This window comes from Hemitrygon akajei, chromosome 7 (assembly GCF_048418815.1).
Source record: "Hemitrygon akajei chromosome 7, sHemAka1.3, whole genome shotgun sequence".
Taxonomy (NCBI): Eukaryota; Metazoa; Chordata; class Chondrichthyes; order Myliobatiformes; family Dasyatidae; genus Hemitrygon; species Hemitrygon akajei.
Window position 1 is genome coordinate 176,276,765 of NC_133130.1, and position 26,851 is coordinate 176,303,615.

At 39.3% G+C, this 26,851-nt stretch overlaps 1 protein-coding gene across 6 annotated transcripts in view; it reads right to left on the reverse strand.

Annotated features, from left to right (window-relative positions):
* LOC140731201 (disabled homolog 2-interacting protein-like) overlaps positions 1 to 26,851 on the reverse strand; it is a 597,104-nt gene that overhangs the window by 342,679 nt on the left and 227,574 nt on the right. Inside the window, exon 1 of one of the 6 annotated variants that reach the window (XM_073052662.1) lies at positions 25,654 to 25,943. The exons of the other annotated variants lie outside the window; for them this stretch is intronic. Coding sequence (XP_072908763.1) covers positions 25,654 to 25,774 — 121 coding nt within the window. The 5' untranslated portion in view covers positions 25,775 to 25,943. Of the gene's footprint in view, positions 1 to 25,653; positions 25,944 to 26,851 lie in introns of those variants that run through there. 6 annotated transcript variants of the gene reach the window in all.

The following is a 26,851-nucleotide window of genomic DNA, read 5'->3' on the forward strand; positions in this document are numbered from 1 at the left end:
ATTTGATACAAAATTGGCTTAGCAATTGAAAGCAAAGGATAATGATTAACAGGTGATTTTTGTGGCTGGAGAACTGTCACTGATGAAGATCTACACGGCTTAGAATACATTAAATGAGAAGATAAAAGGATCTTTGGAGCATACTTTTAAAGGTAGAGCAGTGGTAGAGAAAGCGGTTATAAAAACATACAGGAAGTCTTCCTTTTTTTTTAGCCAAGACACAGAAGACAAGGGCAAGGATAAATGCAAAATTGCATGCAATAGTAGTTCATCCGTAGCTTAAGTACTGTGCAGATTCAGGTCACCACATTAAAAGAACGTTTGATTGCAATAAAGAAGGAGAATAATGGAGATACTGTCTGGACTGAAAATTTGTAGCTATGAGGAAAGATTGGAAAAAAAAGGCCAATGGAGAATCATCACATACAAAGTAAGTGAACCAGATGGAGTAAATAGCCAGATCTATTTCTCTTAGCAGGCCAGTGAGAAATCAAAGGGCATAGATTTAAAGTAATTGGTGAAAGGATTTGTAGGGAATAAAAATAAGATTTTCTACCCAGGGGGTGGTAGGATGTCCAAAATTTATGGCTTCAAAGGTTGACAAAAGCACACTACAGTTAGAACTTGGCTGGACTTTAACTTTATAGTTGTGGCCTGCAAGGCTATCAGTCAAGTGTTGAAAGGTGGCATTTGGCTGGGGCAAGTTTTTTTCCCTTTCACTGGTATAGACAAGATGCATCAAATGATCTCTCCCCTAGGTTGTTGACCCTGAAGAAAGTGAGCTTAGAAAGTCAATAAGAAAAACAAGGAGAAAGGGAGATGGTAGATGAATGAGAGAGGAATATTGCATCAGCCTCACACTATAGAGGAAAAAAAAGTAACATTCCAGAATTAGTTGCAAATCAAGAATTGGAAGGAAGGGAGGGAGTCAGCAAAATTATAATTACAAGTGTAATGCAAATTCTTGGAGCTCTAGCTCGACAAGTTTCTAAGTCCTGATGGACAGAAATCCAGGGCCTTATAAGAAATGGCTAGTGAAATAGAAGAAATGCTAGTTTTAATCTTACAAAATCACATCTAACATGCAAGGTTGTAATAGATTGGAAAATATTGAATATTTATTTAAAGGAGACATTAGAGCAAGAAAGCAAGAGGCTACAAGTCAACTAAAACAACACAAAAGGAAAAAAAGTTAACTTTTCCTAAAAAACAGTTTAATATGATGGTGTGATTGTGTGAGAGGGAAATCATGTGACAAATTCGTTGTAGTTTTGTGAAGTAACGTGTGCATGGTGGATAAAGATCATCTTGGATACCCAGAATGTATTTGACAAACATCATATGTTCTTGCAGAAAACATTGCAAGAAGGAGTGGTGCTTTGGACCAATGATTGACTGGCTAAGAAAAAACACTGAGAGGCCATAAATAGCCTTTCTCCAGATAGTAAGATGTAACAACCCATGTGCCACAGTGGCTAGCACCGTTTGTTTTTTTAAAAATATAAACCATATTTGTGACTTGAATGAAGGCACCAAAGACATGTTTTAAATTTGCCGATGTCACTACAATAGATAGGAGAGTAAATTTTGAAGAGGACATGAAGGAGCTACAAAGAGACACAGATATGTTACAGCAGGCAAAGATCTAGCAAATGAAATAAAACGTAAGAAAAAATAAATTTATAGATACTTTATTGATCCCAAAGGAAATTACAGTGTCATAGTAGCATTACAAGTGCACAGATATAAATATTAGGAGAAGTAGAAAGAATAAAAAATGTTACCTCAAACAATCTAATGGGGGGGGGAGGGTCATCTCTTCATCGCTTCCCCGGCTATAGGTTGACTCATTATAGAACCTAATGACAGAGGGTAAGAATGATCTCATATAGCGCTTTTTTGAGCAGCACAGTTGTCTCAATCTGTTACTGAAACTGCTTCTCCGTTCAGCCAAGATGGCATGCACAGGGTGAGAAATATTGTCCAGAATTGCCAGGATTTTCTGTAGGGTCTTTGTTTTACCACAGCCTCCAGTTTGACTCTTATAACGGAGCCAGCCTTTCTAATCAGTTTATTGAGCCTGTTGGCATCACCCGTGTTGATGCCATTGACCCAGCACACCACCACATTGAAGATTGTACTGGTGACAACAGTCTGGTAGAACATGTGAAAGAGACAGTACTGTGCAAAAGTCTTAGGCCCATATCAGAATCAGATTTATAATCACTCACATATGTCATGAACTTTGCTTTTTTTGCAGCAGCAGCACAGTGCAATACATGAAATTACTAAAGTAGTGTGCAAAAGTCTTGGGTACCCTAGCTATAATGTATAAACGTACCTAAAACTTTTGCACAGTACTGTACATTTTGGCAAGAAAGATTAAAAAGATGAATGTTATCTTTATAGTAACACTGCAGAGCTCTGGGATACAGGGGCTCTGGATTTCTTCATACGTGATATGCAGAAGGCCAATGTACAGGAGGTGCAACTTGTCAGGAAAGCTTACAGAATGTTATTGTTGCAAGGAGAATCAAAGCTTCCTTCATATCCAGTGCTGGTGAGGCCGCATCCTTAAGAATGGATGTACATACACCTGAAGCTGTTCAGAGAAGGTTTATTTGACTAATATCTGGAATCTTCAAGTTATCTTTCAATGGGCTATACTTGTAGGAGCTAAAATATAAAAGAGTTAGAGATGATTTGATTGAAACATTCAAGATCCCGAGGGATTTTAACAAGGTGTACATCAGAGAGATGTTTCCTTCTATGGAATAATCTCGGATTACATTAAAAGTATGTGATCATCAATTAAGACATAATTTTGGTTACCTTCCCCCCCCCCCCCCCCCCATAAATGCCTGTATGTTTTTGGAGGTTTCCTTGAGGAGTAAAAGAATATTTTCAACAGTACGGACTGATAGACAGCTGACAAGCAAAGGGATGAATGGTTACCACAGATATGGGAATGCACAGATGAGTTTACAATTAGATCAGCCAATTAACTTATTAAGAGGCACAGCAAGTTTGAAGGACCAAGTGATCTACTCCTAATTAGTACATTCATAAAGTTTCTTCAGCTTTTTACAATACATGCCCTGATCTAACGCATGGTGATACTAGCAAAATTGCTGATTTGACACAAACAACATATTTCACTGTATTTTTCGATGTGTATGTGACAAATAAAGCTAATCTCACTCTCTCTGCTTCACTGGAAGGCTAAGGAAATTTGGCATGTCTCAGCTGACCCTCACTAATTTTTATAGGTGCACGATACAAAGCATACTATCTAGGTGTACCTAGGTGCACCAAAGTCCTCTGGTCAAGACTGTGAGTTATAGACACAACTCAGTCCATCACAAAAATGGGGATCCTCTCCATGGACTCTGTCTACACTTTCACTACCTCAGAAAAGAGGTCCAACATCCCCAGGGCATTCTCTCTTCTCCTCCCTTCCATCGGATAGAAGATATAAATGCTTGAAAACAGGTACTACCAGGCTAAAGGATAGCTTCTATCCCATTGTTATAAGATTCTTGATGGACCTTTTGTATGGTAAAGATGAACCTCACAATGTACGTTACCATGGCCTTGCACCTTATTGCCTACCTACATTATACTTTCTCAGTATCTGTAACAATATATTTTTATTCTGTTATTGCTTAACTCAATGTACTTACATTTTGAAATTATCTCTATGGCTGACAGAACTCATTTTTCTACTATATCTTGGTACATCTGACAAAAATAAGCCAATACCAACACATGCTAGTTTCTGATTAATTAAGTTAATCATATTTTATCTGGATACCAAGCAAATGCATTTTTTCTTTGGCTAATATCACAAGACACTCAATACGACTCCCAATGCTCCACATTAGATGAACTTCACTGTTCTCCAACAACTAACTTTCGGAACTCAAACTTAATAAGAACTTAAGTTATAGGAGCAGAATTAGGCCACCTGGCCCATTGAGTCTGCTCCACCATTCATTCCATCATGGCTGATTTATTATCTCTCTCAACCCCATTCTCCTACTTTCTCCCACTAACCTGTAAGGCTCTTAATAATCAAGACTCTATCAACCTCCATTTTAAATATTTAATGACTTGGCCTCCACATCTGTCTGTGGTAATGAATTCCAAAGATTCAGCACCTTCTGGCTGAAGAAATTCCTCCTCATCTCTGTTCTAAAGGGATGTCCTTGTACTCTGAGACAGTGTCTACCAGTCCTAATGATTATTAGTTCAACGAAATAACGCCAGCCACTCTTAAATCTTCCTGCATTTCCATTTCCTTGACTTCAAAAGCCTTCTATTCTACCAAGCAACTTTGTCCTTTTATAAGTGTATACGCTCTGCTCCATTGCATGATGCATAGTGCTAATGCATCATGCAGGACAGCTTGCAAAAATGAGAAGCTGTATAGCATTGTCCAGGATATTGGAAAAAGCAACTGCTCAAGGCTATATACTACTCGAAAAATTTACACATAAGAGTTCCCAGATATTTTGTACCATATAAGGAAACTGTCCAGATGACATGCACAACATTGTCATCTGCTAAAAATGGAAGCAGCAAAGCATACCTCAAAAGGACAACAACAAAGTTATGATTCATGGTTCACAAGCTAAAACAAGTGACATGAAATGACAGGGAACAAGCTGCCAGCAGAGCTGTTTTGGTCCACACCTCAGTAGTGTGCCTAGATCAGAGGTAGTGTATCTTATTGAAAGCATGTGCCCAAAGTGGCAATAATCTTTTTTAAAAATCCTCTTTTGTGTCATGGCGGATTTTGAGCAAAGATAATCACTGATGAATGAGTTAGTAACAATAATTATGGATTTTAAGGAAAAAAGATGTTGCTTATTTATGTGTATTAATTGTTTTACAATTGATAAAAGTTTAACAGATTCAGAATGAAATAAATAAAACATTTTAGAAAACCTGTTGAAAATTATTAATATAAATCTTTTAGAAAGACAATTAAAATAACATCATTTCTAAAAGTATTGTTATTACTGTATAACCATTTACCATCCAAGTACTGATTGTATGGCAGGTCTGTGAGAATTTCAAAATGGATCATCCCAATGTCCAGCTGGCACAAGATGTTTCCTGTGAAAACATCTCCCTGTTCTCAGGTTGTAAAAAAATAATTTGCTGCTTCATTGGCAGTAAAGTGTATCTTTTTATTATTGATGGGGTTCAAAGAATCAAGGGACAGCACTGCAGGCTGCATGTCAATAATTTTTTTTTGTGAATGACAGCGTGGGCACGTGTGTCATAGATTCACCACACCTGTCCTAGATATCTCTACTAAACAAGGCCTGCACAGAATTGAAAACTGATTTTATGTTCTGCTTATGATATCCTGAGTTAAACCAACATTGAATCAGAGATTCAGAATTTAGCTGAGCCCATTTTAGCAGACTAGATAAATAACTGCCTGCACAGATGGCTTCTTTCATCATGCCAATAATGCAGATATAGACAAATTCTCAGTAGTTGAAGACCTAGGCATTCTTAAGAATCCCTCATTATTCCTCAGACACTTCTGATATAGCACTTGTGCCTGGCAAATTCTAAAAGAGATTTTGTTACAATAAGCTAACACCACAAGAAAGAATGCACTGGTAGTGTTGATGACACAATGTGAAATGGAATGAGCTAATGGCTCAGTCATGTTATCTGTTGAAATTACTGTGGAAGAAAAGGACACAAAAAAAACACACCAGGGTTATTAACTCTACTCCCTCTAAAGTGAAAATTAGGTTAATGTTTACAGCTTCACTTTCATCAGAGGAGAGCATGGTCCATCATTACACTGAAGGTGGAAGTACAGAGCAAATTTCTCAATAAAGTAAACTATTCTTGTGAATGGCTGTAAGTGTACAGACATCTCATATCACAACTATAGTAAAATATAAAGATGGATAGGATAAATAAGGAGCACCCTAATCTGATGATTAATGTGCTCTTATTGCTGCACTTTCTGAAAGAGGACCTGGTACTGCTCACAGCTTCCCCACAATAAAACAAAAAAAGCTCTGCAAATTACTAAATCTGCAGTGCTAATCTCTGATTCTAAACAACTCCATAAAACCATAAGACCATAAGACATGGGTGTTCAATTTGGCCATTCGGTTATTGAGTCTGAATCACAATATCTCCAATCCAATGTTAATTCTGAAAAGCTTAATTTGTTAAAAAAAATCCTACACCCTGTTCCATGTAACAAACAACCTAACCAACAATTATTTCATTCACACTTCCATTCCACTAGAACTTAGACTTCAGAACCTCTGGTCATCCAGCATTGGGAGCGGATCTAGGATCTTTTCAAAATAAAACTATCCTTAATATTTGAAGTCTGAAGGACCTCTACAATTTCAAGACAGATATCAAATGACACAAAACTAAATTACTAGGCTGAAAGATACATAGAGAAATATTGGTAACGACATTTTCTCATGTATTTCCCAAAAGGCAGGTGCAAGTGGAATGGCAATTGTTGGAGTGGGCCAGTGTAAGAATGGGGAGACTTTTGGCTTTGGCTCAACAGGCTTGGATGATGTGAGTATCTGGTAAGCTTTTTCTTGCTAATTCTTCATCTATAAGTGTATATTTCGAGCAGTAGAATGGCTCCAGGGCTGTGTTTTGTACTTTGTGTGAGATCTGGGAATTCTAGGAGACCTCCAGCCTCCCAATTAACCACATCTGTAACAGGTGCACCAAGCTGTAGTTCCTCAGTCAACATGTTAAGGAACTGGAGCTGCACTTGATGATCTTCAGTTGATACAGAAAACTGAAAAGGTGATAGGAGCTACAGAGAGGTAGTGACTGTCGGAAGAGGGAAGGGAATTAGGCAACCAGTACAGAGTGCTCCTTGGCCATTCACCTTAATAACAAGCATACCATTTTGGATATTGTTGGTTTTTGCAAGTTTCCCAATTCCATAAAGGGGGGAAAAGGATGAAATATGAAGGTAAGCTATCCAAAAATATCAAAAAGTGATACCAAAAGTTCTTTCAGAGATACAAAAAAAGAAATGAGAATAGATATTGGATGGCTGCAAAATGATGCTGGAGCGATAGCAGTAGGGGACAAGGAAGTGGGAGACAGATTAAATAAGTCTTCACTGAGGAACACGGGTACTCTATGCCAGATGTTCAAGAGTATCAATGGGCAAAAGTGAGTGCAGTTGCTATTATGAAGGAGATGGTGCTTGGGAAACTGAAAGGTCTGAAGGTAGATAAGTCAGCTGGACCTGATCAACTGCACAAGGCAGCTGAAGAGATTGTGGAGGCATTAGTAATAATCTTTCATGAAAAATTCCAGAGGAATGGAAAAATGCAAATGTCACTGCACTCTTTAAGAAGGGAAGGAAGCAGAAGAGATTATAAGTCAGTTAGCCTGACCTCAGTTTTGATTGATAAGAAAGTGGTTTTGGGGTACTTGGAGGAGCATGACAAAATAAGCTAAATTCAGCATGGTTTCCTGAAGGCAAAATCTTACCCGACAAATCTGTTGGAATTCTTTGAAGAAGTAGGTACAGAGGAGATGTCAGGGATAAGGTTTTTTTTATGCAGAGAATGGTGTGTGGAATGGGCAGCTGGTGACGGTGGTGGAGGTGGATATAATAGGGTCTTTTAAGAGACTCCTGGACAGGTACATGGAACTCAGAAAAATAGAGGGCTATGAGTAACCCTAGGTAATTTCTAAGTAAGGACATGTTTGGCACAGCTTTGTGGGCCGAAGGGCCTGTATTGTGCTGTAGGTTTTCTATGTTTCTAAATAACAAGCAGGATAGACACAGGAGAATCAGTGGATTTTGTGTAGTTGGATTTTCAGAAGGCCTTTGACAAGGTGCCACACATGAGGCTGCTAAAAAAGAGCCCAGTGTATTACAGGAAAGATACTAACATGGATAGAGCATTGGCTGATTGGCAGGAGGCAAAGAGTGGAATGAAAGGGGATCCTTTTTGGATTGGCTGCCAGTGACTAGAGGTGTTCCTCAGGGGTCTGTGTTGGGACAGCTTCATTTTATGTGTATGTCAACGATTTGGACAATGAAATTAATGGCTGTCTGGCCAGGTTTGTGGGCGATACTAGGATAGGTGGAGTGGTAGGTAGCGCTGAGAAAGCAGAGAGTCTGCAGAAGGACTTAGACAGATTAGAAGAACGGGTAAAGGGAGGTGGCAGGTGGAATACAGTGTCAGGCAGTGGAATACAGTGTCATGTTCTTTAGTAGAAGGAATAGAAGCATAGACTATTTTCTCAGCGAGGAGAAAATACAAAAAATCCAGGGTGCAAAGGGATTTTGGAGTCCTTGTGCAGGATTCTCTGAAGGTTAATTTGCAGTTTCAGTCAGTGGTGAGGAAGGTGAATGCAATGTTAGCATTCATTTCAAGAGGACTAGAATACAAAAGCAAGGATATAATACTGAGGCTGTACAAGGCACTGGTGAGGCCTCACGAGAAGTAATGTGAGCAGTTTTGGGACCTTTATTTAAGAAAGGATGTGCTGACATTGGAATGGGCACAGAGGAAGTTCATGAGAATGATTCCAAGAATAAACGGGTTATCATATGAGAAGCAATTTAAGGCGTTGGGCCCATACCTCACTGGAATTTAGAAGAACGACGAGGATCCCATTGAAACCTATTGAATGTTAAAAGGCCTAGATAGAGTGTTCTGTCTTTTTCACTCATTCTTTTTTTCTTAATTTTTTTTATTAGTTTTTCAAAACATTTTACAAAATTAAAAACCCCAAATCCCAATGAGGAGCATTAATACAGAGCAAGGTTAAGCATACAATAACAATATGCTACAGAGGAAGAGAATTTAACAAAAAAGCACCTAAATTAAAGACAAGTGAGCTTAGTGTCCTCCCCAAACCCCACAACACAAGAAAAAAAAACAACAATTCCAGACGAACCACCACACAATATAGAGAGTATAAGTCAGAACAGTCAAACTCCCAGACTGTGAATACACTTAGCAACAGAGGATAATAATGCCTACTACCAGAAAAGGGAGCTGAAAGCAAGGGACCAAAAAGAAAAAAAAAACCCTAGTCAAGAGGAAGGTTATGAAAGTACTCGATAAAAGGCCCCCAGATCTTATGGAACTTTAAATCCAAATTGAGAACTGAATAATGAACGAATATGAGTTTCTTGGAGGAAAGCAATGTCAGCTTTGAGTTGTTTAATATGTGAGAATAGCTTCCTCCTTTTAACAGGGTGGTTCAGTCCCTTTACATTCCAGCTCACAAATTTAAGTGCACTAGCCATTATCAATTACTAATGCATAAAAGGCAGCAGGCATATAAAAAATCAAGCGGTACAATAGCAGTCTGGGAGCAGAGATGTAAACATAGATTCGTAAGGTCAAAATATAAACATGTCCTAAACAATAAAGAAATGTTGGAACTGGAAAATCCACCCCACCCACACAACCCAAAACTAGACGGCTACCAAAACAAGTAGCTAGCTCTACCAAAGAAATTAACCCAAATACAACTTCCAGATCTGTGTCATTGACAGCAGTTCCGTATAAATGCTATAACAAACAGTAACTAGTTTATGCACTAGGAAACATAACTACAGATTAGAACACCTTCTGCCGAGATATACAACTTAATACAGAGAAAATCGGAAGAAAACCAAAGCTAATCTACCCGCGAAATATTATAGAAGGATAAAGTAAGAGAAAGGGAAAAAAAAGGTAAGAAGGAAAAAGAAAAAAAAGAGGAAGGGGAAAATTGTAAATTCAAGACGAGTTTATCAACCGTTTACCGAGAAGGGAAAAAAAAACATTCAGAGAATGGAAAAAAAAAGGGGTGAAGAAAAGAAAAAGATAAAATAAATAAGTATTTAAAACAGAGGAAAAATAAACCAGCAGTTGAACTGTGAACCGACAAACAGGGAGGCCTTCACTAAAGACTTCAAACCTCCAAAACAAGTTAGATTTAGTTGTAGAACTCTGTAGGTAAAGTTATACAGAGGTGAAAATAGATTACACACACACCAAATCCCGGGGGAGATTGTCAACAGCCTTTAGAGTTTCAGTGAATAATGTCTGAGTGATTCAAGTGAATTCCGAGTCCAGAGAAAGTAATTTTACTACGAGGAGTACTTATCCACCATTTTAGGAAGTCCAATCAGATTCCGAAGATGACTGGATAGCCGGAAGACTTGCCACAAACACTTCGGCTTCCCTCACTGATTTGAACCACTTGAATTCCCCGGTATTAAACTTGATTCTTAGGTCAGCAAGATTACGAAAGGAAGGTTTGAAACCACGATCAAAAAGCACTTTCATTACGCCTTTATACTCAGCGCGCATCTTTAAAGTCTGGGGTGCAAAATCTTCCACAAAGCGAATGGTTGTATCCTGGAAAGAAAAAGAGCCTCTGCGACGTGCCTCCACAATCAGACTGTGCTTTACCTGGTATTGATGGAAACACAAGATTACTGGTCACGGACGGGTGCCCAGAATTCCGGGGGGGACATTAACTCTGTGTGCCCGTTCGAGCTCGGGCGGGTTTGGAAGCAGATCCTTCCCGAATATCTCACAGAGAAACTCGGCGAAAAACTTCACGGTTGACCCCTTCTCAGTTGCCTCTGGTAATCCCAGAATTCTGATGTTGCAGCGTCTGCTGCGATTTTCGAGATCCACCGTTTTGGAAAGAAGTTTATTAGATTTTTCCTCTAAGCTGGAACAGAGAGTCTCCAAGTATCGAACCCAACTTTCTAAGGCTTCAGAAGTCGAATCGATGCGAGATAAGTGTTCAGCATGTTTGTCCACTTTATCGTTGATCCGATCCAGTTTGTCTTCTAACTGTTTGAAAGCGGTTTTAATTTCCTTTAAGATTTCGTCTCGGAGATTTGCAAGCGCCTCCATCGTCACACCCGACGAGGTCGTAGTTTCTTTTCTCCCGGATTTAGAACTCTTGCTAGACATTGTAGGTTAGATATATTCACAGGCAAGTAAGAGATACCGAAATAATTCCTATCTAAGCTTTATAAAATGGAGACATTTAGTGCAAAGGTAGCGACAGTAACGGAACAAAAGTTCGGAGCAGCTAAGCAATCGCCATCTTACTGGAAGTCTCCACTCGTTCTTTTTTGTTGCCGTTTATGTGATTTGCTTTTTTAGCATGGGGGTGGAGGAGTTGATGTTTTTCTTTGAACAGCTTCTATGGCTTTCATGGCTGTCTGCTGGGAAGACAAATCACAGGCTTGTGTACTGCATACATACTTTGATAATAAATGTACTTTAAATCCTTTGAGTGGATGTGAAGGGGATGTCTCCTTTGGTGGGGGTATCTAGGACCAGAAAGTACCGCCTCAAAATGGAGGGAGATCAATTTAGAACAGAGATGAGGAGGAATTTCTTTAGCCAGAGGGTGGTGAATCTGTGGAATTCATTGTCATGGACAGCCATGGAGGACAAACCACTGGGCACTTTTTAAGGCGGAGGGTGATAGGTTCTTCATTAGTCAGGGCATGAAAGGTTATGGGTAGAAGGCAAGAGAACAGGGTTGAGAGGGAAATGGATCAGTCATGATGAATTGGCAGAGCAGACTCGAAGGAGCAAATGGTCTTATTCTGCTCCTACGACTTATGGTTTGCATATGTGCATGCACATCTATCAGAATCAGGTTTAATTAAACCAGCATACGTTAACTTTGTGGCAGCAGTACAATGCAATATATGATAAATATAGAAGGGAAAAAACTGAATTACAGTTAATATATATGTATATTAACTAGTTAAAATAAGTATTGCTAAAACAGAAATTTAAAAAAAGTAGTGAGGAAGTGTTCATGGGTTCAATGTCCATTTAGAAATCAGATGGCAAGGGGGGAAGAAGCTGTTCCTGAATCACTGAGTGTGTGCCTTCAGGCTTCTGTACCTTCTTCCTGATGGTAGCAATGAGAAGGAAGAATGTCTTGGTTGGTGGGGGTCCTTAATGGTGGACCACTCCTTGAAGGTATCTTGGTACCCACGATGGAGCTGACTAATTTTACAACTCTCTGCAGCTTACTCTGATCCTGTGCGGTAGCTCCCCATGCCCCACCAGATGGTGATGCAGCCAATCAGAACATTCTCCACAGTAGAAGTTTGAGTGTTTTAGGTGACAAACCTAATCTCCTCAAACTACTAATGAAATACAGTCACTGACTTGTCTTTTTTAAAGCTGCCTCAATATGTTGGGACCAGGTTAGGTCCTCAGAGGTACTGACACCCAAGAACGTGAAATTGCTCACTCTCTCCATTTCTGATCCCTCTATGAGGACTGGTTCGTGTTCCCTCATTTTACTCTTTCTAAAATCTACAATCTTCAGTCTTACTAAAATTGAGTGCAAAGTTGTTATTATGACACCATTCAACTAGCTGGTCTGTCTCACTCCTGTACGTGACAAAAAGCACCAAAGCTTGAAAAAATGTGACAGCAGTCTTCTCAAATTTCCTTATATACTGCACTTTTAAGATTTATACAAGTATGGAATTCTTCACGAAGTTAATTCTGTTTCCAGCCACTTTCATGACAATACACAAGAATTCAGTATAAAAGGTTTCCAAGGCAAAAGGTGGAGGTCAATTCCTGCTTGGAAAATCCCACAAACAATGAAAATTAATGTCCAGATAATCAGCTTTTAGTGATGTTGGCTTAAGTTTAAATGGCTAGACGCTAAGACAAACCATTAGTATTCTTGACATCTCATTTCTGAAAAAAAGACACCTTTGAATGTAAGTGAAAATTCAATGGCCTGTCAAGAAACAACGGAAAACTTGGGCAATTCTTCCACTGAAATGTTTAAAAGATGTTTTAAAATAATGAGAGACGTTGAGAGAATATAGGACAGGAATCTGCTCCCACCATCTGGGGAAAGAGTATAAAGGTCAATTGAGCCTCCGAATGAATGCAAAGTTGAAATGAGTGAATGGGGAGTTCAGAGGGGTTCTCCTGCAGAGGTGGTATTAGAACATGAATTGCTTTGGTCTCGGTGAATACTGAGAGATTTGGTATAACCATTTTTAAAAGAGCACTTGACATTTTCAAAAGGATAAAAAGGGGCCAGGAATTGGGAAGTGAGTAAACAGCTCCATTGTCAAGTGAAAACTGGCACAATTACTTTAATAAAGGGGGCTATTATTGCTATCGAACTCAGCACTAAAGAAGGGCATTCAACCTGGTGTTGCAGGGTACCCACTTTTAGTGCAACTTTTCAGGTTGCTTTAAACATTAAGCTGTGCTCATCTAACCCCATCCATCCTACTACTGAATTCAGGAGAATTCAGACCTGAAAATGGATTTTGCCTAAAGCATAAACAGTAACTCCAGTGAACCATAGATTTGAGTAGACACAAGTTACTGCAGGTACTTGACAATGGGCAGATAAGAAGGATGTTTGAAGATAACATTCACTGTTATGCGCTACCACCAACTGAAATAATATTAATTGTTTGTCTTGGCTCTGCAACGCCTGGACGCAGTATAAAGGAATATCAATAGGAAATTAACGTTCATCCTCCAGAACATCACTGCACAACAGGATATCATTACTCAACAGTAACATTACATTAGTCTGCTTTAAAGTACATTCATACTAAATGGAATTAACCTTGGTCTATATCTCAGCCCTCAGCCTATTACAGAATTTGTCTTAATTATACATGACAACATTTCAACAACTAAAACTAAAAATTGGAAAAGTTATCTCCGAATACAGTATAATATCAAGAAGTTACTGCTGCAAAATTTCTACATTGGTGAGATCCGTCGTAGATTGGGTCCACTTCATCCAGAACCTCTGCACCATCCACCACAAGCAGGACTTCCTGGTGGCATTTAAACATTTAAATTCCCATTCCCATTCTGACATGGAAAAGTAACACTTTATATTCCATCTGGGTAGCCTCCAACCTGGTGCCATGAATATCAATTTCTCCTTCCAATAAACAAGTTCAAAACCCCTTATTGCCCAATTTCTCCTTCTGGTAAACCAACTCCCACCTACCCCCTCTATTTTCCACTCTAACTTTTACCTCTTCCCACTTGGTCCCCTCCTCCGTCCCTTTCTCCTATGGTCCACTGTCCTCTCCTATCAGATTCTTTCTTCTCTAGCCCTTTACCTTCCCCACCACCTGGATTCACCTATCACCTCCAGCTAGCCTCCTTCCTCTCCTACCCCCAACCCTTTTATTCTGGCATCTGCACCCTTCCTTCTCAGTCCTCAAGGAGGGTCTCAGCCTGTAATGTTGAATGTTTATTCACTTCCATAGATGCTGCCTGACCTACTGAGTTCCCCAGTATTTTGTGTGTTGCTTTGGATTTCCAGCGTCTGCAGACTTATTTGTGCCACCAAAAGCTTCAAGTTAATGACATTTCCATATGTCTATTGTACTTTACTTAGCTCAGCACAAATGATACACAAACCAGAATATAATTTTTATCAGAAAATATAAACCTTTTACTTAGCCACTTGCTTAAAACATCAGTTTCTGGAAAACCCCTGATCAATCTCCAAATTTCTAATCAATTTACCGGTCACTTTATGGCTCTGTACATCTCAGAAATGTATACCACCTGAAACATTAGTTCAGTTTAACTCTATTACAAGCCACAGTATTGACTCTTAATTATAACAGCAGCCAGAAGAATGAAGAATATAGTTTATAATCGATCATTGATAATTATTATTATTTAACAAGTTCTCTGATCTGCTTACCTGCTGCAGTTGAAGGCACAATGCAGTGTAATGGAAAATCTAACGTGAAGATTCTTATGATTGTTTAATAAAATTAAACTAGTCAAAAAGATGGGGCCAGTTAGAATTAGATCACAATTGCAACGTGTCTCAACATTTCTTTTTGAAGCATCAATTATTTATAATTAAATCATAATAATTTACTATTAGTCAGCTAAATCAAGCCTACTAATCCAAAACAGCGGTTGGGGGGGGGGGGGAGGAGGACATTTAAGATAATAAAACAAGCAGACATTTTCCCCCTTAAGCTAGTAAAGATTACTCAAAGGTCAGAGTTTGGCTTAAAGCATTTTAGTGAAACTGTGAGGTTAAGCTAAGGCTGTGCAAACAAACTGCATTAGGCTAGATGGCTGCATCATGGAGAATGCATCAGAGACATACAGCCATAACTTCACTAGTCATGTCATTCATTCACATGATGTGGGGACTAATAAATTACAAACAGTGCATTAAATTGTAGTCAGAAACTTAATGTATATTTGTCAAAGGCAGCAATTAATATGCAGAAAGAGAATAAACAGAAAAAGATAATGAACTTTAGTTATGCAGGCAAAAATAGCAGGTGATGAAATAAAAACAGCTAAAGTTGGTCATCCTCTTATTTCATATAAGCGTATGCTGAACATGTACTGTCTCATTGGATGATAAGTCAATGAATCTGTACAAATGAATCCATTTGACTGTAGTATGTGATGAAAGTAACGTAATGGAATACCAGAGATCAATGGATTCATTTATACAATGGATTGCCCTCTTAAATATTTTAAGTGACTAAATCAGTGTTATACTCTCATACAATATGTGCTGACATGCATATAGTTTATATTGCAACCTACCAGACTTTCAGACTTACTAAATGTGAGTTATGAAAGAATAATGAATTTTATGAAGGCCCTTGCTCCAACAATTGCTGCCACAAGTCATTATCAGTTAAAACTCTTGTATGCTTAAAAATGCAGAAGATTAAAATGCACTTAAATAAGACCAAAAATAATGCATCAAAAGTTAATTTAGAGGATGAATGTTCTCGTTTGAAACTGTGAAAACCAGACTTTCTTCAGACAACTATTCTGTAATTTAATGACAATGTCTGGTGGTGGTTAAGTGTTCTGCAAATTCAGAAGTGACTAATGATTTGAAGTAGATTGGACTGTTCTGTACTGCATGGCTAGCTTGACAGTAAGTACATCTGAACATACTCACCAAAGTCTTATTCAATAATTCAAATTAGGAGGTTTAATATAGTTCTTCATTTCCTTGTAGAAGATGGTCGAAGCTTCAGGCGATAACAAAAATTATCAGTGAAGCTACACTCTGATTAACCATTATGATATTTTGCTAGAAATAAAGCTAGCAATCTAATTTACTTTACCTCTTGAACTACGGAGAAAGGCCAAGAAAACAATTTGTCTATGCATGCTGTTTTACAACAGTAGGTACATCAAAATGGAGGCCGGGGGGGGGAGGAATAGCTCACACTGCAAGTTTGGCAATTTGTTTTCAGTTTCCTAAAGCACCATCAAGTAATTTTCCATATTGATGCAAACATACAAAACCACTCTTTGAAAAGCTTACTGGCCTCAACAAGCTGAAACATATCCTGTGTGAATTTATGATAATTGTTTAAACGTGTCTTTCAATTAATGCAACTGAACATCTAAAAAGTCATGAAAAATGAAGCTGAGCAGCTTTTATTCAAGCCAGTAAGATCCAAAGCCTAAGACAGTGGATTCTGAACAGATATTAAATCTCAAAGTGGCACAACGGAACAACAGCAGAAAGGTAACAACCAGAAATCCTTGTCTGATGGGAATAGGATATGGAAAAATATCAAGATGCTGTATGATTACAACAGGGCCTCCAGGAACCTTAGAGGAGAGGGGTAGATAGGGAATAAGTGGTGACTGGTAAGAATTTGATTTGTTTATTCTTGGTGAGGCCCAAGGAATAACAGATCCTCGGATAGGGAACGTGGTCTATATGACATGAATCATGTGATGGTAAAGCAAGATTAGGGATACCAAGGGAGCTACAATCATATTCTTTAATGGTATAGATAGAGAGAAATGAGGAAGAGGGGTTCATCAAGGTCAGAGAGTGGGGACCTCAGGTGCTGCTGCAGCATAACACAGACTTTTGGGTGTCCCTTATCATTTTTAAGAGGTGGATATATTGAAATGAGGACTGGACACAGGTGTTTATGTCATTATCTGTCTATGCAAACAAAGGCTACTTCATGCATTGTAAAGGATATCTTTATTTGTCACATGCTAATATTGAGGGTAGCTTGTTCCCACTTTTTGGACCCTTACATAGCTATACAGCAGCACAAGTTTGGGCACTGAAGGGTTAATTTAATGCTTGAGTTCAGAAGCTATCTTTCCATATAGAAACAAAGGCAGATATAAACTCAGATCTAGTACTTTAATTCTTATTTGTTTACTTTTGAGATTTTTACCCCTACATATCTAACCTAAAGAAATCCTGCAATGACACTGTAAATTCCTCTAAATAGCTGACATGCTCTTCTGCAAGTTATGGCACGGAGGATCGGAAGTGTATCAATACTTGCAAACAAAAGCAACTGCGATTTGCTGCTCTGAAGATGCAAGGAGAAAATGAAATTCATAGAATTGTGACATGGAAATAGGCATTCAGCCTAGTGAAGGTTAAAAAAGTGGCACTCAATCTTGCATTCAAGTCCATAGTCCTGCAAGTCAAAGCCTTCATCAATTACTGGTCCTCCTGAGGTTACAGATGTCTGACCTAAGTACAGCTGTACATACGAATGAGCACTTGGGAAACCAGTGGAATGGCTTTGCCAACTGCTTGAAGCTACACATATCTTCTGCCACCTAAGAACAGTTCACAGATACAGAGCCCTGTCATAACCTAGGGAAGACCCAAACTAAATTAGATGAGGGTTTTTTTGCCTCCACCACCAAATTAGGCAGGAAGTTCCAGTCTGAGTGAAAACCCTTCAACTCCTTTTCAAGCCTTTCAGCAATTACCTTACAATACCTCTAGGATCCCTTGTGTTTTGTATCCTAGATAAATAAGTTCTTCCTTATATTTATCTTGGCTTCCCATAACTTTATCCATCCCAGTTCCCTCTGGAAGGAAAATAATTTTTTTTATCGAATCTTTCATCAAACTAATTTTTTTTAATCCTTACAACGATACCTTAAGTGTCCTCTGCAGCTTCTTTCCTGTAAAGATGAAACTAGACCTGTGCATAACACTGAAAACATGGGCTAGCCATGTTGTAAACAACTAAAGCAAGACTTCCCTGCTCGTATATTCCATGCTTCACTAACAACGGTATGCATTCCATATGGGTTGTCAAACACCTTGTTGGCCTGGTTTAATTCCATTAAAAGGTACACCATAAAGTTGCTTTGCTCCACCCTACTATTCAGTCTGTAGGAGGTTAACATTTTGGTGTTGATGGAAGGCTAGCAGACTGGGTTACAGAAAATAAATGGCCTTTGTTCTGATTGGTAAGAGGAAAGGAAATAGTCTGCCATAGAGATTGGTACTGGGGCTGCAAGCATTTACAAAGCATTCAAGTGACATGGATGAAAGCACTAACAGTAGGGCTTCTCACATTTGCTGATGACCTATTCTAGGATTCTAAGCAGGTAAGTTGTGAAAAGGACCTAAGGAGACTACAAAGGAATATACTTAGGTTGAGGAATATGGCAAATGGAATATAATTTATGAAAATATGGAATTGTCCACATGGACCATAAGATATAGAAGCAAAATTAGGCCATTTGGCCCATTGAGTCTGCTCCAACAATTCAGCATTGCTGATCCATTTTCCTTCTCAGCCTCAATCTCCTGCCTTTTCCTCACATCCCTTCGTGCCCTGACTAAGCAAAAATCTATCAGTCTCTGCCTTAAATATGTCCAATGACTTGGCCTCCACAGCTGCCACTCTCTGGCTAAAGAAGTTACCCCTCATTTCCATTCTAAAAGGACCCCCCTTTATTCTGAGATGTGTCCTCTGGTCTTGTACTCCCCCACCATCCTCTCCACATCCAGTCCCATCATGAATTCTCAACATTCAGTAGGTGTCAATGAGATCAACCCTCATTCTTCTGAATTCTGGTGAGTAGAGACTTAGAAATATCAAATATTCCTCATGTGACATGCCTTTCAACCCTAGAATCATTTTCGTGAACCTCTTTTGAACCCACTCTGATGTCAGCACATCCTTTCTTAGATAAAGGGCCCAAAACTGCTCACAGAGCAAGTGAGGGAAATAAATTAAAAACTAAATCTGCATGGTGCTGGTCTACAAAGCTGAGATGAGGGGGGGAGGGGAAAGAACCTGGGTGTCCAAGTGCCTGATTTGTAAAATGGTACTTTCCTGGTACAACAAGTCATTTGGTGAGCTAACAGAATACTTGGATTACTATTGTTTAAAGCCACATACAGCTGACCATGCTGGAATACCAGTTTCTCCAGATAAATCAACACATGCTCCATGGTTTGGCCTTGCACCTTATGTATAGTTATAGCAAAGCATGACTGTATCAGGAACTGGCTCCACTGAAGAGGGACATCTTCCCCTTCTGATAAACAGAGTAATTCTTGGGATCATGACAATATCAGTATTGAATGCACCAATGTTTACCTTTGCTACGATGAGATTGTTGTGCAGTTTTTCCACCATCATTCGCGTTCCATTGCAAAGCCTTGGTAGATCCAAAATCCAAGTTCCTCATTGAAATGATGGGAGTTCCCCTCTTCAATTCCAGTTTATGTGGCGGCAATCCAGAGAGTTCGACCGGATCAAGGACTGCTGTTGGAAAATGAGTGGCGTTAGCTCCTTCACTTACGGCATTGAAGGAACAGTATTCTTTCATGATTCCAGGGAAGCACCTAGTGCATGTGAAGTTTATTTTTCGCATCATTTCATTGAGAGGAACCAAGATAGAATTCCTCAAGAACAGTTCTGCAGGATTGTCGAATGTTGGGTAGTATATGAAATCAATGCATTCTTCCATAGTTTTTGCTGGCAGAATCATATCTTCAGGTAATTCGATTTCATCATTTTCATCTTTCTCAATCTTGTTTTCTCCAATATCCAATAAGAACTCAGAATATTATCCTTCTCCCTCACTCAATCATATGTTTCTCTTCAATTGAAACTTGATGAAGCTTCTCCATAAATTGGGTTTTTTTATGCATGAATTCTCCACGTCAGCATCTTTTCCGCGTTTCACAACTGATAGAAGCTGACGAAAATCGCCACAGCAAATGGTTAAAATACCCCCGAAGACCTCATTCTTGCCGGATACATCACGAAGATCCCGGTCCATGGCTTCGAAGCTTTCCTTCCTAATCATGGGACACTCATCCCGGACAATAAGCCTCGCATTTTGGAGTAAATTTGCAGTATTGGTGTTTTTAATCGATGTTACAAAGGGCATCTTCATTGATTTTGAGGGGTATTTTGAATCCTGAATGTGCTGTCCTACCACCAGGCGTCAATGTTGCTGCAACACCTGATGATGCTACTGCAATAGCAACACCTCCATCTCCCCTAACTTTAGCGAGGATCAAGTTGATGATAAATGTTTTCCTATTCCTCCTGGTGCATCAATGAAAATCATTGAAGAGGGATTCCTTTCCAAGCAGTTGCACACATATTCACATACTTCTCTTTGCTCATAATTCAATAGGGGCTCTTTCTGTGAAACAAATTCCTGCTGTTCATCTCTGTTGTATTGCAGTTCACACAATAATTCCAGATTGCCAGCACTTTGAGCAATTGTACCATTTTTTGGTGTTGGCAAGTTATATTCTTCAAGTGTTTTGCCCAAGTTCTGTATTTCCAAGAGAAACTTGAGAAGAGCTTGTCCATGATGCCTTTCATCGACTATGACTCATCAATCATTATATTAGGATCATTGATAGTTCTCCTCTCCATTTTTAAGAAATCTTCAGACAATGCATTCTTGAACCGGTTCCATAATTGCTGTGGATTGTTGATTTCAGTGTTTGTTAGCAAGACAACAAACAAATCTCTCATTGCTCTGGGCATTCTTGTTCTCTCTGCTTCTTCCATAGTTTACTACCAATGATCGTCAGCTTGCAACAATCCTCTCTCTCTGCAGACGTCTTTGAATGATGGAAGGATATCTCCATCATGTGTTTTCAATGATTCGAAAGATACTGGTTCCTTTATATGATGGAGTCGTCATCTCAAATAGTAGAGGTCACCATTTCATGGAGAAACGGTATACACTCGACCCACAACATTTGCTTCAAAAATCCCAGAGTACTCCTCCACTCTTTTCCCCATTCTCCTTCTTTCCCATCTCTTATTAGTCCAAGTGTAGAATCTGGGAATATCCACATAGTACAGGGTTCTTGCAAATGGATCACGAGTGCAAAGATCCATGAATTCTGTTAAAGTGGTTCTTGCCATATTATTATTCAGTTGCACAGGAGCATTATCTCAAAAGAATACCTGATGCTGTTGGGGAAGGTGCACCTGAAGGCGAACAACAGCTGGTTCCCTCTTTTGAATTGGAAATCCAAGTATTGATCCGACAGCTTCAGAGGGCCCGATATATCACAACAGGGACCGTGTTCCACTTGTCCTCACCTACCACCCCACCAGCCTCCAGATCCAGCATAAAAAAGTTGAATTTCCCCATGGGGATGAATAAAGTATCTATCTATCTATCTATCTATCTATCTATTAACCTCCACAACTTCTGCCACCTTCAACAGGACCCCACCACTAAGGACATCTTTCCCTCTCTACCCATCTCTGCTTTTCGCAGGGATCGTTCCCTCCGTGACTGCCTGGTCCACACGTCCCTCCCCACAGATCTCCCACCTGGTACTTATCCCTGCAAGCTTAAGTGCTACACCTGTCCCTACACCTCCTCTCTTACCACCCTTCAGGGCCCCAAACAGTCCTTCCAGGTGAGGCAACACTTCACTTGTGAGTCTGTTGGGGTAATCTATTGCATCCGGTGCTCCTGGTGCAGCCTCCTCTACATCGGCGAGACCCGACGCAGATTGGGGGACCGCTTCGTCGAGCACCTCCGCTCCATCGCCACAACAGACAGGATCTCCCGGTTGCCACCCACATTCCCATTCAGATATGTCCATACATGGCCTCCTCTACTGCCATGATGAGGCCAAACTCAGGTTGAAGGAGCAACACCTCATATACCATCTGGGTAGCCTCCAGCCCCTTGGTATGAACATGGAATTCTCCAAATTCCAGTAATTCCCTTCCTCTCCCTTCCCCCATCAAACTTTCACTCTGCCTCTTCTTCTAGCTGCCTATCACCTCTCTCATGATTCTGCCTTCTTCTACTACCCATAGTGCTTTCCCCTTACATTCCTTCCTCACCTCTCCTGCCTATCCTCTCCCTGCTTCCCCTCCCCCACCCCTTGATCTTTCCTCTGATTGGTTTTTCACCTGGCACATTCCACCCTCCCCCCACCTTCTTTATAGGGCCCCTGCCCCCTCCTTCTTCAGTCCTGACGAAGGGTCTCGGCCCAAAACCGTTTCAACGGATGCGGCCCAACCTGCTGAGTTCATCCAGCTTGTTTGTACATGATGATCTGACCACAGCATCTGCAGTGTACTTTGTGTTTACGGCCCGATATATCTGCCTGTCAAATACTGTGAGATTTCGTCTTCTCTATTCACTGCAAAAATTGCCCGATCACTCCAAGGTGGAATCGCTCTGTGAGCATCATGAGACACTGCTGAGGCTGGCCGTGCACATGCGTCTTGGTGTCTCATCCTGATTTCCATGATGGCAGATCGGCTCTCCGGTGAAAATGGGGCAGTTGATTTTGGCGAGTGAACAATTTTATACAAACAAAATTTTATATAACCCTGAATTTTGCCTGCATTCTGTAAATTAGCATAATTTAAGTTGATTTAGCCAAAAATAGTGCCGTTATAATGCACCGTTTGCGCTAATTGGAAGTCACAAACAGACAGAGCATGAGCGTTTTAGTAGTATGTAGATGTATGCCAATACATTGCAGCAGTTCAGAGAAGATTTGCTAGACCAATACCTGAAATGCAGGTATGGCTTTATATGCAGATTGAAAGATACAACATACTGAAGAGGTTGGATTGAGTGTATGTGGAGTGGAAGTTTCCTCTCATGTGATTGGGGGGGGGGGGTGGGAGGTTATCATGGGTAGATACTAATACTAGGTAAAGGTTACAAATTGATGAGCCGCAAGCTGATTAAATGGTAGATCAGGTTCAAGAGGCTGAGTGCCCCGCTCCACATTTTTTTTTGTATGCACACATCATCCCATTGCCTTTTGGACCTCCCCATTTATTTTGCATCTCTTTGGATCTCCCTGGACTGAATTCCCAATTTTTCTAGGGACCAATTGTCGAGCTCTGTGGGTTTACTCAACCCTAGAACATCTGGATAGCAAAGATGCATACATCAGGATGCTCTTTATCAACTACAGCTCAGCATTCAATACCATCATCCCCTCAAAATTAATCAATAACCTCCGAGACCTTGGCCTCAATACCTTCTTGTGCAACTAGATCCTTTATTGCCTCACTTACAAACCCCAGTCTGTTTGGATTGGCAACAACCTCTCTTCCACAAATTCCATCAGCACAGTTGCATTACAAGACTGTGTGCTTAGCTTGCTTTACACTTATGACTGTGTGGCTAAGCACAACTCCAGTGCCATATTCAAGTTTGCTGATGACATCACTGTTGTAGGCTGAATCAAAGGTAGTGATGAATCAGCATATAGAAGGGAAATTGAAAATCTGGCTGAGTGGTGCTGTAACAACCACCTCTTACTCAAAAACCAGCAAGATCAAGGAGCCGATCAGTGACGTCAGGAGAAGGAAACCAGTGGTCCATGAACCAGTCCTGATCAGAGGATCAGAGGTGGAGAGGTCAACAACTTTAAATTCCTTGGTTTATTATTGCAAAGGACCAGTCCTGGGCCAAGCACGCAAGTGTAGTTATGAAGAAAGCACAGCAGTGTCTCTACTTCCTTAGGAGTTTGCAAAGATTTAGCATGACATCTAAAACTCTGATAAATTTCCATAGGTGTGTAGTGGAGAGTATACTGACTGGCTGCATCAGAGCCTGGTATGTAAACACCAATGCCCTTGAATGGAAATCCTACTAAAAGTAGTGGATACGGCCCAGTCTTTCATAGATAAAGCTGTCCCCACCGTTGAGCATATCTATACGAAGTGTTGTCATAGGAAAGCAGCATCCATCACTAGGGATCCCCAGCATCCAGGGCATGATTTTTTTCTCACTGCTGCCATCACAAAGTACAAGCCTCAGGACTCACACTACCAGATTCAGGAACAGTTATTACCCCTGAAGCACAAGGCTCTTGAAGCAAAGGGGATAACTTCATTCACCCCTTCACTGAAGTGTTCCAACATATGGACTCACTTTCAAAGATTCTTAATCTCATGTCCTTGATACTTATTGCTTATTTATTATTACTACTTTATTTGCAAAGTATGTCTTTTGCACACTGGCTGACCACCCAAGTCTTTCATTATGCTATTACGGATTTACTGAGTATGTCTTTAAGAAAATGAATCACAATGTTGTATATGGTGACACACATGTACTTTGAAAACAAATTTACTTTGAACTTTGAAATGCAATGGTAACAACTTTTCAGTCACAAAATACTAATCAGTTTATCTTTCTACCATTGACTTGGATTCAATTTGCCACTCTCTCTTACATTCCTTGGGCTTTCATTTCCTTGACATCATGCCATATGTGCCAATTTTATCTTTTTATCAGTATTAATTTGCCTTAACTTCAAAATAACTTTAAAATTTATGAAGGGATTTGGATCTTTTTCTCAAGTAGATGTACAAGGTTACAGATATTCAATACTGGCTATGGATTGTAACTATGGATATTTCTGTACTTGAGTATGCTCATCTTTCAGCTCGATGAGAAAGTATTATAAATCCACTGAGTTAGTTAACATTTTATTTAAAAGCCATTGTTAGGGAGTTAACAAATACCTCTGCAAACCAATTTAACCAGAGCAGCAGCAGCTCCTCAAGCAAGTACTGTCTTAGTGATCTGTCTTCTACTGTGTGCTGCCACAAGCCTTCACTAAATCAGGACACACATACACAAAATGACAGGTGTTATGTTTTTAACAGCAACTCATGCTTTGGTCAAGTCAATGTTAGTCCATTTATTTATACAGTAAATCTTTACATGTCTGCCAAGTATATCTTTGATCACAGAAGACACTTGAGCTTTACCATAAAAAGTGATCAATAAAACAGAGCTGTTTTGTGTTGGAACTCAGACGAGACATTTTCCAGACTAAGTTTAAAGGTATAGCTTGTTTCATTTTAAGGTTATATACCAGCTTTAGATCTTTTTCAGCTCTATTATAATAATATAGAAACCTATGACAGGAGAGCAAACTGTGGCAGTGTTTAAGATTTTATACTAAAAGTGTGCCTTTCAACCTGAATACTTATTAAAAAGTAATATACTAGAAACCAGTTTCTATTACTTTGCTTGTTAAAGTATGTATTTTGTGGGTTTGAATAACTTACTTCATTTATGATCAAATTAATTAGCCATGAAAGAAACTTGAACTTAGACTTCAACAAAATTGAACTACACTCTCTTTATGAAGTGTGAATTAGACATGCAGTTTCTGATATTGGTTTTGCATATTAATACAATGAAAACTGTTTTGCCAAGATAGGAAACAAGCACTACAAGATTCACGTTGTCATTTCACATTCAGAACATTGAAAACACATTTCAACAAGGATTTAACTAGAATTTTAAGATTCTGCAGATCTCATATTATATCACACCGTATTACCCCTGTTGCCTGGCCTGTTGCGACTCCTGGACCGACTGCGTTGTCTCTGAAGACGTGACCTCCCCAACAGTCTGTAGTAATAGGATGGACGTCCAGAGATTTTTCTGCTGTTAACTGACATTTTGTCATCTGTTGCTTTGCCAATAATTTCTTCAATCTGTTCAAATCAAACTCCTCAGTTATAAGACTCCTTCATTAGAGTTAATGTTCAAAGCAATGTTCTGTAGTAACTTTTATTTAAAAAGCTTGTCCGAGCCTGTTGTTATAGTCATAGTTCTGCGCTACTCTAAGATACGCTTGTTGCATTTGGAAACTGAATGCTGAATGGACCAATGAACAAAAGTTGAGCTTTAAAAAAACCCTGAACTGGAATCAGTCCATTTGCATTGAGTTAATCTGGATGTTCAAAATGATACATATCAGACACTTATATCCTGTAGCTACATTTCTTCGCAAATAGCTTACTCTTACAAATCCCCTTTTACCATCATCTTCCAAGTATTAAAGTAAAACACTAACACAATATGCTACAAGTAGCTGCTCTTTAGGAATCTATTCCAGGTTTTCAAAAAATAAATGGGGCCCAGGGTAACTTAAAGGCAGTACGGAAATGAGCCAATCAAGTTAACATTAGAGGAGTTTGGGTCAAGTAGGCAAGTTCACAGCTGGACAGCAGATGAATTCCATTTCATTCAAGAATTAATGCAGAACTTTAAGTATGCTCTAGCCTTTGTTAATAAGATTAATAATAGTTTATGTAAATTCAGATATTCAATCTTCATCATTAGTTTGTCATTTGCTTCACAGGTACAGAATATTAAAAGATGAATAAGGTAAATATTACTGACGTGCATTAAAATTATTCAGCAGTCAGTTACTTTAAATTAACTTTGTTATCTTTGTGTTAATTTTAGCATGTTGGACATATTTTTACCACTCAGTATTAAAATTCATTTTATTAAAGTATAGGGAATGATGTATTAATAAGAGTAGAAGAAATATTAATTATTCAAAAAGATTATCTAGTTTTGTCAATGATTCCAAAAAATGTAGTTTAGTGATTTTGTTTTGAAAGTCACAATAAAGACATATCCAAACATGAACAACTCAATTTCAGTTGAAAATGAGGCAATCCACCATCCTCAGGCAGTGAGAAACACTCCAGCCTTTACATGGAATTTTCTTTTTTAAGTAAAAT